The sequence below is a fragment of the Macaca nemestrina genome, chromosome 5 (assembly GCF_043159975.1).
Source record: "Macaca nemestrina isolate mMacNem1 chromosome 5, mMacNem.hap1, whole genome shotgun sequence".
NCBI lineage: Eukaryota > Metazoa > Chordata > Mammalia > Primates > Cercopithecidae > Macaca > Macaca nemestrina.
Window position 1 is genome coordinate 110128808 of NC_092129.1, and position 20474 is coordinate 110149281.

The 20474-nt window shown below is 36.4% G+C and overlaps 1 protein-coding gene across 2 annotated transcripts in view; it reads left to right on the top strand.

The window, feature by feature from the left end:
• Nucleotides 1-14732: 14732 nt before the first annotated feature.
• LOC105479430 (interphotoreceptor matrix proteoglycan 1) overlaps nucleotides 14733-20474 on the top strand; it is a 144844-nt gene continuing 139102 nt past the window's right edge. For both annotated transcript variants that reach the window (XM_011737379.2, XM_071096827.1), the window contains exon 1: nucleotides 14733-14799. In XM_011737379.2, coding sequence (XP_011735681.1) covers nucleotides 14733-14799 — 67 coding nt within the window. The remainder of the gene's footprint in view (nucleotides 14800-20474) is intronic.

A 20474-nucleotide genomic window follows, 5' to 3' on the forward strand; every position in this document is an offset into this window, starting at 1 on the left:
AAAACCCATCAGAGTCTTATTATTAAGGCCAAGCATTCGATGTTGCTTAAAAAAAAGTGGGGCTTTGGTGATATTATTCTCCCTGTCTATCTGTTCTCACTTTCTAAATAATCTCTTCCAATTCCCAAGTTTTAAAAATTACATCTAAATCTCTGGCCCTGGTCTGCACTCAACCTCAGACTTGTCTATCCAACAGCCTATACAACACCACAACTTGGTTGTCTAATGGGGTTCGCAAGCATAAGTATCTTCTGCCTGAAGATATGATACCCTGCAAAGCAAAACAAATATTTTTTGGATGAATGAACGAGTCAATGTTAGGTAGTAATAGCCAGAGAAGACAATGTGCAGCCTGGGTAGTATTCAAGGAATCTGAAAAAAGAGGAAGACCTCTAAGCCTGCAGAAACCAGGAGGAGCTAATATTGCTTAGGAAAGCCTGACTCCTGGATGGGACACCTTGGCCAGGGTCCAGGTACCTATGGGCCTAACAAAAGCAGAAGTATCTAAAACTGCTTAAGTCTGAATCTGTAATGATACATCTGAACTTATCTTAGCTTCAGAATCCCAGTGAATAATGCATCCAGGATGTAGGATTATGAGTATATAGGCATTACCTGAGGTGCAGAGGTAACTCAGGGGTAAGATACCCATTCATTCTTTTCAGACCAGAACCAGGACTGCTTTGTAAGAGAAGCCCTGACTTTTCTTTCTCTGGAGGCAGCTTTTTAAATCAGGTCTATATCCTGATTAGGTGCTTCATTTTTCATAAAAGAATGTTAACCTATTCCCAAGTCAGCCAACAGTTGTTGCACGCGGGTTGTTTTTATTCAATAACACAAATATCTGTAATCTCCTTACTTGTCAAGAAATATACTTCAGATTTTCTTCTGCCCAATGACCATGATATGATCATTTGTGAAAATGACACGCACGGTTGCCTGAAGAATTTTCCATCCATCCTTCTTAGAAATAAGTCATTCTTACAAGACTCTGCTGAGCCAGATCACTGAAGAACCAGGCCATATGACTGTTTCATTTCATATCGGCTATTACTCACCTGTCCTTGGGCATTATATCTTTAACATTCATTGGAGAACGTTATAAGGAAGAGCTCTAAGGTACTCCACATCTTATTAGCTATGCAAATATTGTTGATAAAGACTATGTTGTGACAGCCCATGGAAGAAGTCTCTCTGGACTCAGCTCCAAAAACATTCCAGTCTTCCCTAATCTACTGTCTTGTTTTCTCATGGACAACATGAGTCATGTAACTGATCATAGTTTCCTTTTGCAGGGTCTGTTGGAATGTTAGGAAATGAATTTTTCAACCACTTTACATGAGTTTGGGGTATTAACTTTATTGTGGGTTAACCTGCCCTTATCTTACTTTTGTTAATCTTTTATCTTTTCACGTATTTGTATAAACAGTAAATATAAAACTTACCTGTGTGTGTATATATTTTTTTATTTGAAAATTATTACCTTTTTTTATACTTTAAGTTCTAGAGTACATGTGCACAACGTGCGGAGTTGTTACATATGTATACATGTGCCATGTTGGTGTGCTGCACCCATTAACTCCTCATTTACATTAGGTATATCTCCTAATGCTATCCCTCCCCACTTCCCCCACTGCACGACAGGCCCTGGTGTATGATGTTCCCCGCCCTGTGTCCAAGTGTTCTCATTGTTCAATTCCCAATTCCCACCTATGAGTGAGAACATGCGGTGTTTGGCTTTTTATCCTTGCAATAGTTTCCTGAGAATGATGGTTTCCAGCTTCATCCATGTCCCTACAAAGGACATGAACTCATCCTTTTTTATGACTGCATAGTATTCCATGGTGTATATGTGCCACATTTTCTCAATCCAGTCTATCATTGATGGACATTTGGGTTGGTTCCAAGTCTTTGCTATTGTGAACAGTGCCACAATAAACATACGTGTGCAAGTGTCTTTATAGCAGCATGATTTATAATCCTTTGGGCATATACCCAGTAATGGGATGGCTGGGTCATATGGTATTTCTACTTCTAGATACTTGAGGAATCGCCACACTGTCTTCCACAATGGTTGAACTAGTTTACAGTCCCACCAACAGTGTAAAAGTGTTCCTATTTCTCCACATCCTCTCCAGCACCTGTTGTTTCCTGACTTTTTGATGATAGCCATTTCTAACTGGTGTGAGATGGTATCTCATTGTGGTTTTGATTTGCATTTCTCTGATGGCCAGTGATGATGAGCATTTTTTCATGTGTCTGTTGGCTGCATAAATGTCTTCTTTTGGGAAGTGTCTATAGCCTTAGCCCACTTTTTGATGGGTTTGTTTTTTTCTTGTAAATTTGTTTGAGTTTTTTGTAGGTTCTGGATATTAGCGCTTTGTCAGATGAGTAGATTACGAAAATTTTCTCCCATTCTGTAGGTGGCCTGTTCACGCTGATGGTAGTTTCTTTTGCTGTACAGAAGCTCTTTAGTTTAATTAGATCCCATTTGTCAATTTTGGCTTTTGTTGCCATTGCTTTTGGTGTTTTAGACACGAAGTCCTTGCCCATGCCTATGTCCTGAATGGTATTGCCTAGGTTTTCTTCTAGGATTTTAATAGTTTTAGGTCTCTAAAATAATGATTTATATTTCATTTATCCAAATGCTATTTGTAAACAATTATTTGTTAACTTACCAAGGCCAGATGTCAACTATAATAATTTATTTTATTAGATCTGAGACCTACATCCTTTCTTCCTTTCAATTCATAGATAATAGTGTTTTCATTTAATAAATAACTGTGGATTTCATAAGTCTTAGGCTATAAAGTGGCTTATTTTATTTACTAACTATTTATTGAACACCAACTCTGTGCTAGGCAGTTTTCTGAGTATTAATATACACAAATAAACAAGGTTACTACCCTTATATAGCATATATTCTGTGGCATGGAGTTAGGGGTAAATTAATAATAAACAAGCAAATGCATAAACAGGATAATTTCCAATCAGAGGCCAGACTTTTAAAACAATACACTGGGTTTATGTGGTGATAATTGGAGAGCGGTTTCAGACTGGGTTGTCAAGGAAGTCCTCTTTGGAGGTGACAGCTGATGAGGAGAGAGTCACGTAAATATCTTTAAGAGAAGAGAGCTCTAGACAGAAAGAAAAACAAGTATGATGTCCCTAATGTGAGGAATAGTTTGATGTATTGAAAAAAGGAAAAAAAAAAACATAATTAGCAAAAGAGAAAGTGGTGTAAGACAAGTCAGGATGTTGACAGAGACTATATTAGATAGAGAAAAGGGATGTATAAAGAATTCAAAGTTATGTGGAAGAAGTCACTGTATAGCCACTTTAAATTGCATAATGGGAAAATAACTTTCTAAAGAGGTGACATCTAAACTGAGGCTATAGAGATGCTGAGCTGCTAGAAAAACCTTCGGGCTACTGAAGAGTCAAGCAAGAAGAGGACAGAAGAGTGGCCACTGGATTTGACGAGTTGAGGTTGTTCATGATCCTGACAATCAAAACATATTCATGGATTGTTAAGAAAAGAAGCCTGATTAGAATAAGTTAAAGAGAAATAAAATATATGCCATATTTAGGGATAAGAAGACTCAAGATAAAAAATATTTCAATTCTGTCTCATTTTGTCCTCAAATTTAAACAAAATTTAGTGAAAAGGTCTTCAGGGTTTTCATGATCTTGACATAATATTCATAAAATGAATATGGAAATACAAAGTACTAGAAATTTCTACAAATACTTTGAAGAAAGTACTGGGAGATATGGTCTATTAGATATCAAAATTTATTGTAAAACTACAGTAAATAAGAGAATTATACAAGTGAAGTATTAAACCCATGAAATAACATAGAGATCCAGGAAATACATATTTTTGTGCATATAAATATGCAAAATATATATTTGTGCATATAAGATACACATGACATTACAAAGCTGTGGAGAAATGGGGGGCTACTCATTGATAATGCTAAGACAAATGGACAAAAGATATGAACAGGTGATTTGAAAGAAAGAAAAACGGATGGCCAATACACATATGAAAATCTGTTCTACATGCCTAGGTATCAGAGTGACATGGTTTGGCTGTGTCCCCATCCAAATCTCATCTTGAATTGTGGTTCCCATAATCCCCAGGTATTATGAGAAGGACCTGGTGGGAAGTGGTTGCATCATGGTTGGGGGGAGGTGAGGGTGATTTCCCTCATGCTGTCCTCATGATAGTGAGTGAGTTTTCATGAGATCTGATGGTTTTATAAGCATCTGGCATTTCCCTGCTGGCACTTCTCTCTCCTGCTGCATTGTGGAGAAAAAAGTGTTTGCTTCCCATTCCACCACGATCATGTTTCCTGAGGCCTCCCCAGCCATATGGAACTGTGAGTTAATTAAACCTCTTTTCCTTATGAATACTCAGTCTCAGGTATTTCTTCAAAGCAGCATAAGAACAGAGTAATACAGCAAATTGGTACCAGGAGTTGGGTACTGCTATAGGAATACCTGAAAATGTGGAAGTGATTTTGGAACTGTGTAACATGCAGAGGTTAGAACAGTTTGGAGGGCTCAGAAGAAGACCAGAAAAAGTGGGAAATTATGGGACTTCCCAGAGACTTGTTAAATATCTTTGACCAAAATGCTGACAGTGATATGGACAATGAAGTTCAGGCTGAGGTGGTCTCAAATGGAGATGAGGAACTTGTTAGAAACTGGAGTAAAGGTCACACTTGCTATGTTTTAGCAAAGACACTGGCGGCTTTTTGCCCCTGCCCTAGAGATCTGTGGAACTTTGAACTTGAGAGAAGAGATTTAGGGTATGTAGCAGAAAAAATTTCTAAGCAGCAAAGCATTCAAGAGAGGACAGAGCATAAAAGTTTGGAAAATTTGTGGCCTGGAAAATGCAGTAAAAAAGAAAAACCAATTTTCTGAGGAGAAACTCAAGCCAGCTTCAGAAATTTGCATAAGTAGCAAGGAGTCAAATGTTAATCGCAAGACAATGGGGAACATGTGTCCAGGTAATGTCAGGATCTTCATGGCAGCCTCTCCTGTGACAGACCTGGAGGCCTAGGAGGGAAAAATGCTTTCCTGGGCTGGGTCCAGGACCTCCTGCCCTGCTCTGTGCAGCCTCAGAACTTGGTGCCCTGAGTCCCAGCTGCTCCAGCCATGGCTAAAAGTGGCCAAGGTATAGTTTGGGCCACTGCTTCAGAGGGTATAAGCCATCAGGCTTGGCAGCTTCCACATGGTGTTGGTCCTGTGGGTGCACAGAAAACAAGAACTGAGATTTGGGAACCTCCACCTAGATTTCAGAAGTTGTATGGAAATGCCTGGATGTCCAGGAAGAGGTTGCTGCAGGGGTAGAGCCCTCATGGAGAACCTCTGCTACAGCAGTGCAGAACGGAAATGTGGGGTCCAAGCCCCCATACAGAGTCTGCACTGGGGCACTGCCTAATGGAGCTGTGAGAAGAGGGCCACCATCCTCCAGGCCCCAGAATGGTAAATCCAATGACAGCTTGCCCTGTAGTCCTAGAAAAGCAAGAGGCACTCAATGCCAGCCCATGAAAGCAGCCAGGAAGTGGGCTGGACCCTACAAAGTCACAGGGGCAGAGCTGCCCAAGGCTATGGGGGCCCACCTCTTGCATCAGCATGACTTGGATGTGAGACATGCAATCAAAGATCATTTTGGCACCTTAAGGTTTAATGACTGCCCTATTGGATTTCCAACTTGCATAGGGCCTGTATCCACTTTGTTTTGGCCAATTTCTCCCATTTGAAATGGGTGTGTTTACCTAATGCCTCTACACCCATTGTATCTCAGAAGTAACTAACTTGTTTTCTCTTTTAAAGCTCATAGGCAGAAGGGACTTGACTTGCCTGGTCTCAGATGGGACTTTGGACTTGGATTTTTGGGTTAATGCTGAAATGACCTAAGACTTTGGGGGACTACTGGAAAGGCATGATTGTGTTTCCAAATATGAGGACATAAGATTTGGGGGTGGAATAATATGGTTTGGCCATATCCCCAGCCATATCTCACCTTGAATTATAATTCCCATAATAATCACATGTCATGAGAGGGACCCAGTGGGAAGTGATTGGATCATAGGGGCAGGTTACTCCATGTTGTTCTCATGATACTGAGTGATTTTTCATAAGATCTGATGGTTTCAAAAGCATCTGGCATTTCCCCTGCTGGCACTTCTCTCTCTTGCTGCCTTGTGAAGAAAGAAGTGTTTGCTTCCCCTTCCACCGTGACTGTAAGTTTCCTAAGGTCTCCCTATCCACATAAAACTGTGAGTCAATTAAACCTCTTTTTGCTGGGCGTGGTGGCTCATGCCTGTAATCCCAGCATTTTGGGAGGTCGAGCTGGGTGGATCACGAGGTCAGGAGTTTAAGACCAGCCTGACCAGTGTGGTGAAACCTTGTCTCTACTAAAAATACAAACATTAGTTGGGCATGGTGGTGGGCACCTGTAGTCCCACCTACTCAGGAGGCTGAGGCAGGAAAATCGCTTGAACCCGGGAAGCAGAGGTTGCAGTAAGCCAAGATCATACCACTGCACTCCAGCCTGGGTGACAGAGTGAGACTTCATCTCAAAAAATAAAAATAAAAAAAAATTAAACCTCTTTTCTTTATAAATTACCCAGTCTTGAGTATTTCTCCATAGCAGCATGAGAACAGACTAATACATAGGGAAATGCAAATTAAAATTATAGTGAGACACCATTTTAAACTAATCAGTTTGGCAAAATTAAAAAGTCTGACAATTCAAGTGTTGGCATGAATGTGGAGAAATAAGAACTTCTCATTTATAATTGGTATAAATGGAAATTTGTATAATACCTGTCAACAGAGAATAAACTCAATAGCAGTTATTTAATGAAATATTAAACAAAATTGAAATGAATAAATTAGTATAAATAAATCTCAAGAACATAATGTTGACCAAAGAAATAAGTTGTAAAATGATATGTACAATATATTATTTATTTAACATTTGAAAGCTCATAAGAACAATACAAATATATATTTGTGCATTAGTATATATAAATATGCATAGACGTGATAAACACCAAATCCAGGTTAATAGTTGATGGTTAAGAGTTAACAGTTGATGATGGAAGATGAGGAAAGCTGAAGGACTATCCATCTGATTACAACTATTTTTGTATTTAAAATTTTTTTATAATTTCAAATGTATATTAGATTCAGGGGGCAAATGTGCAGGTTTCCCACATAAGTATACTGCATGATGCTGAGGTTTGGGTTAGGAATGATTCCATCACCGAAATAGTGAGCAAAATACCCAGCAGTTAGTTTTTCAACCCTTGGCCCCCTCTCACACTCTCCCCATAGAGTGTCTATGGTTGCCATCTCTATGCCCATAAATATCCAATGTTATAGCTCCCTCTATAAGGGAGAACATACAGTATTTGGTTTTCTGTTCCTACATTAATTCGCTTGGGATAATGGTCTGTAGCTACATCCATGTTCCTGCAAAGGACATAATTTCATTCTTTATATGGCTGCATAGTATTCCATGACATATGTATACTACATTTTTTTATCCAGTCCACCACTAATGGGGACTTAGGGTGATTCCATGTCTTTGCCATGCTGTGATGAACTTTCAAGTGCATGTATCTTTTTGGTAGAATGATTTATTTTCTTTTGGATATAAACTCCAGCAATGGGATTGCTGGGTCAAATAGTAGTTCTGTTTTAAGGTCTTTGAAAAATCTCCAAACTGATTTCCACAGTGACTGAACTAAGTTGCATCCCCATCAACAGTGTATAAGTGTTACCATTTCTCCACAGCCTCACCAGCATTGTTGTTTTTGACTTTTTACTAATAGCCATTCTGACTAGTATGAGATAGGTGAAGTCTGGGCAGGTAATCATCAGGATGGTAATATTAAGAAGAAGGAGAGGAATGGTTTTTTGTAAACTAGGAAGTTAACTTATAGAGAAAACTCACAAAGTTATGTGTTAAACTGATCTAGGCCAATTTAGGTAAATACAGATAGTTTGTTTAGTATGTTACATGGGCACTAATAGTTGAAAGTGGTTTAGAGGTAGCTACTCTCCTACAACCTTCTTATCAGGTTTCAGTAAAAGAAAGAATCAAACCAAAATCTTCCACACATGCAAACTATTATTAAAGCCTGTTCTGTAAGTTCAATGAAATCCCACTTTGGTTTCAAAAAAGGATTGAAGTCCTTCCAACCATGCCTTACATGAGCTTTCTTTGGTACAAATGCAAGACAGTCTAGGGGCAAATTTAAGTGACCTCATTTTCATCCTCCTCCAAAGATATGACTAGGCAACAGGACTCTTGAAGGAACAAGCTTCCAACTTCATCCTAAAAATGAAGAGTAACACAATAGACTCATGTCAGAACAGGAAATCTTTCTAAAATATTTTAACCAATTCACACATTTTAACTATTGTTAATATCACTTAGTACATGCCCATTTCCATGATCTAATTAACAAGCCACTGATCTCACCAATGAATGTCCAACTCTATCCTTCATTATGCTAGTATTTAAAACTCTGGTGTTAATCTGAATTAAAAGTCATTGAAGATTGTAGTAACCATGTTTGGAGTGTGGCTTCTTTGCTGAATTTCTGTTTGAGACTTGAGGTAACAAATTTCTCTCATTTTTACTGATAGTTAATAAGTGTAGGATTCTAACTTGTGATCAGTGACTGTGCTTAAATCACTTATTAGCTATGACATGGTGAGAACTTCCTTAGCCTCCCTAAGCTCTAATGTCCTCATATGCAACATGACAATAGTAATCACCTAATATGGTTAATACAGAAATTAAAGACATCTAAAGGGCTTAAAACTCAAAAATATTTATTATGATTAGTGTTTTGGCTAGCATTTTTTGTGCGGCATCACATTGAAAGGTGCTGAACTGGTAACCCCATTTCATTTTCTTTATATGCATTGTATCACTTTTAGATTGTATGCTCCTACAGAGCATATGTCTATGTGTTTCATGCTCTAACACTTTTTTGAGTCCTACAAAGTGAAGCAATTCAGGAACTTCTTTTTAAGCGAATGCTTGTTAAGCAGACACAATCTTGCACTAGCAGATCTTGAACTCGATCTCTTTCACTCTCTTCCTCCCTTAACTGTGCTACATACTTCCACCATGCCTCTTGCTCTGCCTCTATACAATCCTTTAAAAAAAAACTTCTCTAAAGAGAATTCTCACTCAGTGTCTCTTTTTCACCATCCAATTACTCTCTAATGCACTGCAAGCTGACTTCCTTCCCTGCTAAGCTACTACTGAAATGGCCTCCCAAAGGTCACAGATTCCTCCTTATCACAGTTTAAGCAGAGTTTCCTCAGCACTAATCTCGATTCTCTTTTCAGCCCTTGACTCTGCTGACTCTCCACTCTTCCTTGCCGTGTACCTAAGTGCTCAGGCAATAAACACTGCAGGAATGCAAGCCACAAAGATATTTCAGCAGCATCATTTAAACTGGGTTTTAATGTCTCTCAATTCAAGTCACTCTGCTCTTAGAATGTGCAACATTTATCATGACTTCTGCAACCACATATAGAAGGGAATATATGTAACTTGCTGAGACCAAACATGTGGATTCTCTTAGCAGTTGTGGCTAATTATTTTTGAAAAATCTGCATTTCAAAATACATGCAGATTGACACATTTATGATTAAAAAAAAAAAAAAAGTTACCTGCTTGTGTGCTTTTCTAGTGTGTGGCTTCTGATTATGTTTACCAATGGACTAGATCAGTTTATTCTGTATTTGCTGTATTTATTACCAAGAAGTTGGAGAGAGGCAAGGAAGAAAGACAGGAAAGAACCCTACATTAAGAGCCCTCAGAGGAAGGCTGACCTGCTTTTTCTCCACAAGAGGATGGGATTATTCAACCCTTCCCACACTGGGATTCATTAAAGAGGTCTCTAAGAAAATAATGAGTGTGGATGAGGATGTAGGACCTCTGTGCCTGGGTTGCTATCTATCTCATCCTCACTAAAACTGTCATCTTGAGGCCCTATGGTTGCTTCTCTTCATTCTTGCTCTAGTGCAGTCAGCTTTTGGTAGGTTCCATCCCTTCCTTCTCCCTCATTATGTCTGAGGAATCCCTTTTTGTTTAATCCTGTAGTTTTTAGCTGACAGCCAAAGTGAGATGGATCCAGAGGGTAGACTCAAGGGATGGAAGCCTACCTTAGATGACATCCCAGTTAATGTTACCCTTGTGTTTCTGTGTATTATATCCCTAATTTCTAAGTTATAATAATGAAGGGAAAACTCTCTGAGTTACACAGAGTGTATCTTCTATTAACAACAAAGGCATTTCTTCACAACATCCAGAAATACAGGTGAGGACATTAGGGTTTTTTCATAACCAATAGAACCTATTCCTTCAAGATTACAGATTTCATACATACGGCAGTGCCTAACTGCCCCTCCTAGTAGTGGTTCCTTCTAGGAGAAGTTCAGCTACTGCTGACTAATCACACATTTTAATGGTGATAGAAATGTTTCAAGAGTCCCCTGTGCCTGCCTGGAGTGGAGAGACAAATAAACAGCCAATAATATAGCAAAGAGAAACCTAGAAACAGTAAGAGGACATTAGTCCTACTACCAAAGAAAAGACTACACCATTCCAGACACAGAAATTTTCTAGATTCCTAGGTAGTCACCTTACCTAAGTTTAAATTAGTAGATGTAATGTGAAGGAAAAGATCAATGTAAACAGTGAGCTTTTCATAGGACCCTGCCTTTTCAATGGCTTCTCTTCTGTTCAGTGTTGTTAATTTGTCCAGTATCAGTTGCTTTCTCAGCATGTTTTCCCTATAGAGGGAACATAGTGAGGAGCAATGGAAAGAACATAGGCTTTGAAAGTAGAGCGATCTTGGGTGGAAAACCTGCTTCAGTTTTGTTAGTTGCATAATTGAATAATGTACTCACCATTTCTAACCCTCAGTTTTCTCATCTGTGAGATGTAAATAAAAATAGTACTTGCAAGCTGGGTGCAGTGGCTCACACTTGTAATCCCAACACTTTGTGAGGCCAAGACAGGAGCAGCACTGGAATCCAGGAGTTTGAGGCCACTTTGGGCAACAGAGTGAGACCCCATTTCTACAAAAAAATAAAAAATCTCTAATAAAATTTAATTTAAAAAAATAGTACTTGCCTCATGGGGGTGCTGGGAAAATGTCATACTATGCATATAAAGCACTTAATTGAGTGTTTTATATTTAATAGGAACTCAAAAAAATGTGTCTATTTCGATTAACAAAAGGAATCATTTCTTTGTGATATTAACTGATTCATTTTGGTAAACATGATATGGTTTGCTCTGTGTCTCCACCCAAATCTCATCTTAAATTGTAATCCCCACATTCCAGGGGAGGGACCCTGTGGGAAGTGATTGGATCATGGGGGCAGTTTCCCCCGTGCTGTTCTCATGACAGCGAGTGAATTCTCACAAGATCTGTTGGTTTAAAAGTCTGGCACTGCCCCCCTTCCTGCCTCTCTCCTGCCACCATAAGAAGACGTGTCTTGCTTCCCCTTCCGCCATGATTGTAAGTTGTCTAAGACCCCGGAGTCATGCTTTCTGTTAAGCATGCCTGTTAGTCAAACTTTTTTTCTTCATAAATTACCCAATCTCAGGTAGTTCTTTATAGCAGTGTGAAATGGATTAATATAAAACTTATTATTTATATCTACTGATTTCAGATGAAGGAATATATCTGCAAAGATATACTGCCTTTTCCACCCTACCTTGTACAGTTTAAATGTACCACTGAAATTCTGCCAGAAAATACAGGGGAAAGCTTATCTCTTTAAGAATATACAATTATAGTTGACACCTTGAAGAAGCACTTCTGGATTAATTAACAGTGACCCATAATTAAACACAACAGTAATTAGAGAACAACTTGATGGTCCCAGAAAGCATTGTCTTGGGAATTATGAATGCTTATCATTCTCGTTTGCTTCCTAAGTGGGAGTTATCAACATTAGTTACCCAGATTTTTCATCAAAAGTGGGAAAAATGCATAAGGTACTTCCATCAAGAGAAACTTTTAAGTATTTATTATTTTAAAAGAAAATAAATGCTTTTATATTCATATCTATGATAGAGGATACCTTCTTGAACACAAATTAGTCTATCCTATACTTTTCTTTAAGCAACACGTTTCATTAAGAAGACTATTAAGAGAAAATCGTTTTCAGAACTTGAAATTGTTGGTTTCTTTCCTAGAGAAAGAAGAGATATTTCACAACAGGGTTAGAAATGTAAGTATAACATAGAACTATATAGCAAACCAAAAGAGAAGTATTTCTTCAGCTGACATGAATGTATTTTAGAAATATTTATGTATAAATATGTATCTAGTCTATTGCATTCTCATATCATTTTTTCTACATATAATCAAGAAAAAATCTATTCATCTTTCACCTAGTTCATTTCTCATTTTCAGATACATTGTTATAAGTAGGATTATATGCTAATTCATGGTAATTTTCTTTAAATATTACCAAAATAATCTGTAGTTGAAGGTAAGAGCTAAAAATCCATTACCTCTGACCACCTCTGGATACCCCAAGAAAATAATGTTTAAAGAATTTTTTTAAGTATGAAACCACAACAAACCATGAGAAAGAAGACAACAGTAATAAAGTTTTAGACTTTCTGCAGCTGACATTTTCAGTATCTAAATGAATGTTGTTTGCAACCTAGAATTCTATATCCAGCCAAACTATCAACCAAATATGAGGGTAGATGGAAACCATTTTCAAACATGTAAGATTTTAAATTTATCTACCACAAACTTTCAGTAATGTACTAGAGCATGTGGTCTGCTAAAACAAGAGATTAAGTTAAGAAAGAAGACAATACAGGATCCAGAAATCACAGGATCCAACACCAGAGAGAGGTTGAAGGAATCCTCAGAATGATTGCGAAGGGTAATCCCCAGATGACTGCTGTGAACAATGACAAGAAATTAAATAATACAGACTGGAGAGGGTTAGAAAGCCCTGGGAAAGACAGACTACTTGAAGTGTTTAACTATGTGAAGAGATTTACATATCCAGGGTAACATTTGGGGATAATTTATTATTTTGTATTTAGAAACTAAGAAAAGGGGTTTTTTTATTTTTTAAATGAGACAATTGCAAAAAGTATCATAGAAGGATAGTAGTGAAGGGTGTAGGCTCTTGGTAAGGTGCTGTGGCTCATGCCTATAATCCCAGCACTTTAGGAGGCCAAGGATGCTGGATCACTTGAGACCAGAAGTTCGAGACCAGCCGCCTGGGCAATATGGTGAAACCCCATCTTTACAAAAACTACAAAAAATCAGCCAGGTGTGGTGGCATCTACCTACAGTCCCAGATACTCAGGAGGCTAAGGTGGGAGGATCACCTGACCCCAGGGAAGTTGAGGCTGAAATGAGCCAATGAGCCATGACCACGCTGTTGCACTCCAACCTGGGTGACAGAGTGAGACCCCCAGCTCAAACAAAAAAACAAAATAGTGTAGGCTTTTGAACCAGGCTCTTTAGGTTCAAGTCCTGGCTCTGCCACATATGCTTTATTCTCCTCAAATTTAAAAGACATAATATTAATAGTACTTATATTGTCATATTGAGTAATCTATGAATAATCTATGGACATTTCTAAGAACAATGTCTATCCACAACACAAGAAAGAGCTCAATATACAGTAGTAATTGCAGTGTGTTTCATGGCTCCACAATATGCAGCATGTATACAGTCAAAATAATATGAAACCAAACATTCAAAAACTAAAATTACAATAATACTGATGCAGAAAGATGGAAAGATGTTTATGGTGAGTGGAAAGGGTATGTGTGGAAGTAAAGTTATTCTCAACATCCATTATTTGATAATACCTAAAAGTGAAAACCTCCAAAATATAATAGAGGCATGTTATTTAGAAGTGCAAATGAGACTACTAGAAGAATTAGCTTGATGAAGTAAAAATGGCTCCCCTTTGAAATAAGTCATGGGTAGAAGAAAGGCACAATTTTTTTCTTACAAACTTTGTAGAAAAAAAGTATTTGACTCCTTAAACTCAGTGTGTACAGATTTTAAACATTAAAACCAGAGTTAAAACAAAAAAGCCACCTGTATGTAATTCCAAATCAAAAGCAATTTATAAAGCAGAACACAGAAGAGAATGGAGACAGCTTCGCTACCTGCGAAGACTAATACAAATTGCATAACCATATCCTTTCAGGGATAGCAATTAAGCTCTTTTAATGGATGTTTCTTGTACATGTCATTTTAGAAAACATCTGAACCTAACTGTCAGCCTCATTCTCTGTTTGGCAGGACTTCCCCTGGCTCTCTGTGTCACTGCAACAGGTGAATAACTAAGAAAAAAGTGGTCTGTAGACTCTTGTTTATAACGGCATCCAGGGTCCTGGAGCTAGGCTGACAGATGCTCCTCCAGAAGGTTAATGAGATAAAGGTTCCTCCAGCTGGCCCTTAAGCAGAGATTACACCTGAGGGAAAGACAAGCAGATTATTCCAGAAACAGACACTGCTACCTGTTCTTCATAAATTAACATCCTCACAAAGGTAAACCGAGAAGGTTATCCTCTATCATCTGGTACCAGTATTTAATTATTTTTCACATTTCTGTTGCTTTTTAATGAGATTTGAGGTTGTTCTGATTGTTATCAGAATTACCAATGCTCAAAAGCCAGAATGTATTTGGAAACTAGGAGAGCTATTTTTGTTTTTTGGATTTTTCTCCAAGTTCAAGGAACCGAAGGTAAGTTACGTAAATGTTTATTTTTAAATTGCTTATTTATAAAATCTACTTACAGAAGTGAATATTTAGAACCAACAAGGCCACCAATTTATCTCACGAGCTAGTATATAGTAGGCCTTGAATAAATATTGCCTGCTTGATTGAATAATTAATTATCAGAAATGATTTTCACTTGATTTGATATTTACTACATGATCTTAAGTGCAGTGAATACTAACATAATAGGAGAGATGAATGCATCCTATTTGCTGTTCTAAAACATTCATTGAAAATTCCTATTATTAATGCAAATAACATTAGTAGATCCATGAAACTGACTCCATTTATCCACCAAAACTCAATAAATAAAACCTAAAGGTAAAATTAATGTTTTAAGTCATTTATGGCCAGACCAAAAAAAAGTGTTTCTTACCTTCTCACAATGAAATCATGAGTTGCTTTCCCTTAGAAAATAGCAAGTATTCTTCATCTTCAGGGTTTATGATGAAAACCAACTTCAAAATTTGTTTGTTTTTGAAGTTGTATGCATAAAAGAACTAGGCAGTGTATGTTCTTATGGCAAATCTGCATCTGAATATGAAATTAAAATAAGCCACAAACAGGATGTTTTAAGAAAAATGTATTTAAAAAAAGAAAAAAAAAAATCCTGTTGGAGAAAATGTGACTTTTTTATATAAGGATAAGCCTAACTATTATAATATACTCAATCTTTTTAAGACATTTGAAGTCAATAAGGTTAAGGTTTTCTTTAAGGATGACATAGCTTCAAGATGATAAACACTTTAACTAAAGCATTAGTTTGGAATATCCATGAAAAAGTAAAATTAATAGTCATTGCATGTGTAAGTCACAAAATAACTGTGATTCCATCAGTTATTTTATATGAAACTTCTCAGTGGTTGCATTTGGAGGGAGAAAAAAAATTTCTGGAAAAAATTTCTTCGTGTTTTGTCACGTATAAACAATAGTGAAAGAAGCAAAAGTTTATTCACTTTTTCATTAAATTATCAATTACATTTATAAAATCATTTTAATTAGAAATAATGAGATTTTGGTATATTCTGAACTGAATCTGATGAAGTAAACTAATTTGACTATTTCATAGACTTGATCAAGCAATTCAGCTGTGTTACATTTTTTGTTACATTAATACTGTTAATTTAACTATTTTTTCTATTTTCATATATTACATATCAGCTATTATAAACAATTCCAAATATATATAATTATATATAATTATTTATATGTAACATTTATAATTATGTTATATAATTATTTATATATAACATTAATTATATATGTTATATAATTATGTATAATTATATATACATTCTAATGTATTACATATACATATAATTTAATATATATAATATATTATATATATAGGAAGTGAAATGAAATAAACTTATCAAAAAAACTGCCATTTGTTATATGCTTACTTCTAGGAAACAATGTCCGATAATTGCGTAACAAAAAATCCTAACATGTTACTTGTTTTTTTTTTTTTAATATAGATTTAGGGAGTACAAGTGTAGTTTTGTTACACCCGTATATTGCATACTGGAGAAATCTGGGCTTTAGTGTAACCATCACCTGAATAGGGTACATTGTACTCATTAGGTAATTTTTCATCCCTCATTCCCCTTCCACTCTCCCATCTTTTTGAGTACCCAGTGTCTATTGTTCCACTCTCTTATGTCTTTCTTGTGTACACATTATTTAGCTCCCACTTATAAATGAGACCATATGATACTTGACTTTCTGTTTCTTAGTTATTTCACTTAAGAGAGTGGCCTCCAGTTCCATCCAGGTTGCTACAAAAGCCATTATTTCATTCATTTTTTTGGTTGAGTAGCATTCCATTGATATATAACCAATAAAGAAAATGGTTATTTTCTTTATTCATTCATTAGTTAATGTTCACTAGGGTTGATTCCACATCTTTGCTATTGGGAATACTGCTGCAATAAATATTAAAATGCAGGTATCTTTCTGATATAATGATTTCTTTCCCTTTGGGTAGATACCCAGCAGGGGATTGCTGGATCAAAGGGTAGTTCTATTTTTGGTTCTTAGGTAAATCTCCATATTATTTTCCATAGAGGTCATACTAATTTACATTTCTGCCAACAGTGCATAAGCATTTACTTTTCTCCACGTCTGTTATTTTTTGACTTTTGAAAATTAGCCATTCTGACTGATGTGAGATAGTATCTCAGTGTGGTTTTAATTTGCACTCCTCTGAGATTAGTGACATTGAGCTTTCTTTCATATGCTTATTGGTCATTTGTATGTCTCCTTTTGCAAAATATCTGTTCATGTTCTTTGTTAATTTTTTAAAATAATTTTACCTTTTATTTTAGATACAGGGCATACATATGCAGGTTAGTTACATAGGTATATTGCATGATGCTGAGTTTTGGGGTACAATTGACCTCATCATGCAGGTACTTAGCACAGTACTGAAGAAAAAGTCCTTCAACCCTTGTCTCCTTCTTGCGCTGTTCCCTCTAGTAGTTCCAAGTGTCTATGGTTGCCATCTTTATGTCCATGGGGACCCAGTGTTAACTGCTCCCACTTATAAGTGAGAACACGCAGTATTGGGTTTTCTGTTCCTGCATTAATTTACTTAGGATAATGGTCTCCAGCTTTATTCATGTTGTTACAAAGGACATGATTTCATTTTTGGGGTTTTTTTAATGGCTGCAAAGTGTTTTATGGTGTATATATATATATATCACATTTATTTTTTGATCCACCAATGATGGGCACCTAGGTTGATTCCATGTCCTTGCTGTTGTGAATAGTGCTGTGATGAGCTTGCAAGTGTATGCGTCTTTTTGGTAGAATGATTTATTTTCTTTTGGATATATACCCAGTAATGGGATTTCTGGGTCAAATGGTAGCTCTGTTTTAAGTTATTTAAGAAATCTTCTTTGACCACTTCTTGATGGAGTTATTTAGTTTTTTCTTATTGAGTTGTTTGCATTCCTTATAGATTCTGGATATTAGCCCTTTGTTAGGTACATAATTTGCAAATATTTTCTTCCATTTTGTGTGACGTCTATTTACTCTGTTGAATATTTCTTTTACTGTGCACAAGCATTTTACTTTAATTAAGTCCCATTTGTCTATTTTTGGTTTTGTTGCATTTGCTTTTGAGGCCTCAGTAACAAATTATTTGTGCTGGCTAATGTCCAGAAGAGTCTTTCCTAGGTTTCCATTTATAATGTTTAGAGTTTTAAGGTCTCATGTTTAAGTCTTTTATCTATCTTGAGCTAATTTTTATATACAGTGAGGGATATTGGTCCAGTTTAATTCTTCTGCATATGGCTATCCAATTTTCCCAGTACCATTTATTGAATAGTATCTTCTTTCCCCAGTGTGTGTTTTTGTTGACTATGTCAAAGATGAACTGGTTGTAGGTATGTGGGTTCTCTACTCTGTTCCATTCTATTATATATATTTTTATATCAGTGCTATGCTGTTTTGATTACTATAGCCTTGAAGTATAATATGAATGTGATGCCTCTAGCTTTGTTCTTTTATTATTTATTCTATTTGAGCTCTTTTTTGGTTCCATATGAATATTAGTATTGCTTTTTTTAATTCTGTGAAAAAAAAATTGATATTTTGATAGGATTGCATTGAATTCGGAGATTAAGAAGTATGGTCATTTCCTGGTGTGTTGGCTCATGCCTGTAATCCCAGAACTTTGGGAGGCTGAGGTGGGTGGGTCACTTGAGGTCAGGAGTTCAAGACCAGCCTGGCCAACACAGTGAAACCCCATCTCTACTAAAAATACAAAAATTAGTCAGGCATGGTGGTGGGTGCCTATAATCCCAGCTATTTGGGAGACTGAGGCAAGAAAATCACTTGAACTCAACAGGGGTGGAAGTTGCAGTAAGCTATCACGTCACTGCGCTCCAGCCTGGGTGACAGGGCAAGACTCTGTCTCCAAAAAAAAAAAAAAAAAAAAAAAAGCATGGCCATTTTAACAATATTAATTCTTCCAATCCATGACCATCAAACAATTTTCCATTTGTTTGTGTCACCTCTGATTTCTTTCAGCAGTGTTCTGTAACTCTCCTTGTTGATCATTGTTGGTGTATAGAAATGCTACTGATATTATGTGCTGATTTTGTATCCCAAATATTTACTGAGTTCATCTATCAAATCTAGGAGTCTTTTGGAGGAGTCTTTAGGGTTTTCTATGTATAAGATCATATCATCAGCGGCAAACAGATAATTTGACTCCTTCTTTTCCTATTTGGATTCCTTTTATTTTTCTTTCGCCTGATTACTCTGGCTAGAACTTCCAGTACTATGTTGAATAGGAGTGGTTAAAGTGGGCATCCTTGTCTTGTTCCAGTTCTTAGGGGTATGCTTTCAAATATTCCCCCATTCGATATGATGTTAGCTGTGGGTTTGTCATATACAGCTTTAATTATTTTGAGGTATATTCCTTCTATGTCTAGTTTCTTGAGGGCTTTTATTGTGAAGTGATGCCATATTTAATCAAATGCTTTTTCTGCATCTATAAAGATGATCATATAGTTTTTGTTTTTAATCCTGTTTATGTGGTGAATCACATTTATTGATTTCTATATGCTGAACCATCTTTGCATACCTGGAATAAAGCTCATCTGATTATGGTTATTGTCTTTTTCTTGTGCTGTTGGATTCGATTTGTTTGTATTTTGTTGAGGATTTTTGCATCTATGTTAATCAGGGATATTGGTCTTTAGTTTTCTTTTTTTGTTGTGTCCTTGCCTGGCTTTGGTATCAGGGTGACACTGGCTTCATAGAATGAGCTAAGGAGGATTCCCTCCTCCTTGATTTTTTGAAATAGTTTCAGTAAGCTTAGTATCCAATCTTATCCATTCTTTTTTGTATGTCTGGTAGAAATCAGCTGTAAATCTACCTGGTCCTGGGCTCTTTTTTTTTATTACTGATTTAACCTAACTATTCATTATTGTTCTATTCAGGATTTCTATTTCTTCCTGGTTCAACCTTGAGAAGTTGTATGTCTCCAGGAATCTATTCATTTCCTCTCAGTTTTCGAGTTTGTGAAGGTAGAGATGTTCACAGAAGTTTCTGATGATCTTTTGTATTTTTGTCATATCAGTAGTAATGTTGCCTTTTTCATTTCTGATTGTGCTTATATGAATTTTCTCACTTTTTTATTGGTTAATCTAGCTAGCAGTCTTTCAATATTCTTTACCTTTTTGAAGAATAAACTTTTCATTTCATTGATGCTTTTTTTTTTTTAGTCTCCCTTTCATTTCGTTCTCCTTTGATGATTGTTATTTATTTACTTCTTCTACCTTTGGGTGTGATTTGTTTCTGTTTTTCTAGTTCCTTGAGGTGTGACATTAGGTTGTTAATTTGTGATCTTTCTATCTTTTCATGTAAGCATAAAACACTATAAACTTCTCTCTTAGCACTGCTTTGGCTGTATCCCAGAGGTATGTTGTGTCTCTATTTTCATTAGTTTCAATTTTTTTAACTTCCATATAATTTTGTCATTGACCCAGAGATCACTCAGGAGTAGGTTGTTTCATTTCCATGTACTTACATTGTTTTGAGTTCCTCTTGGGATTGATTTCTAGTTTTATTCCACTATGCTCTGAGAAGATACTTGATATAATTTCAATTTATTTAAATTTATTGAT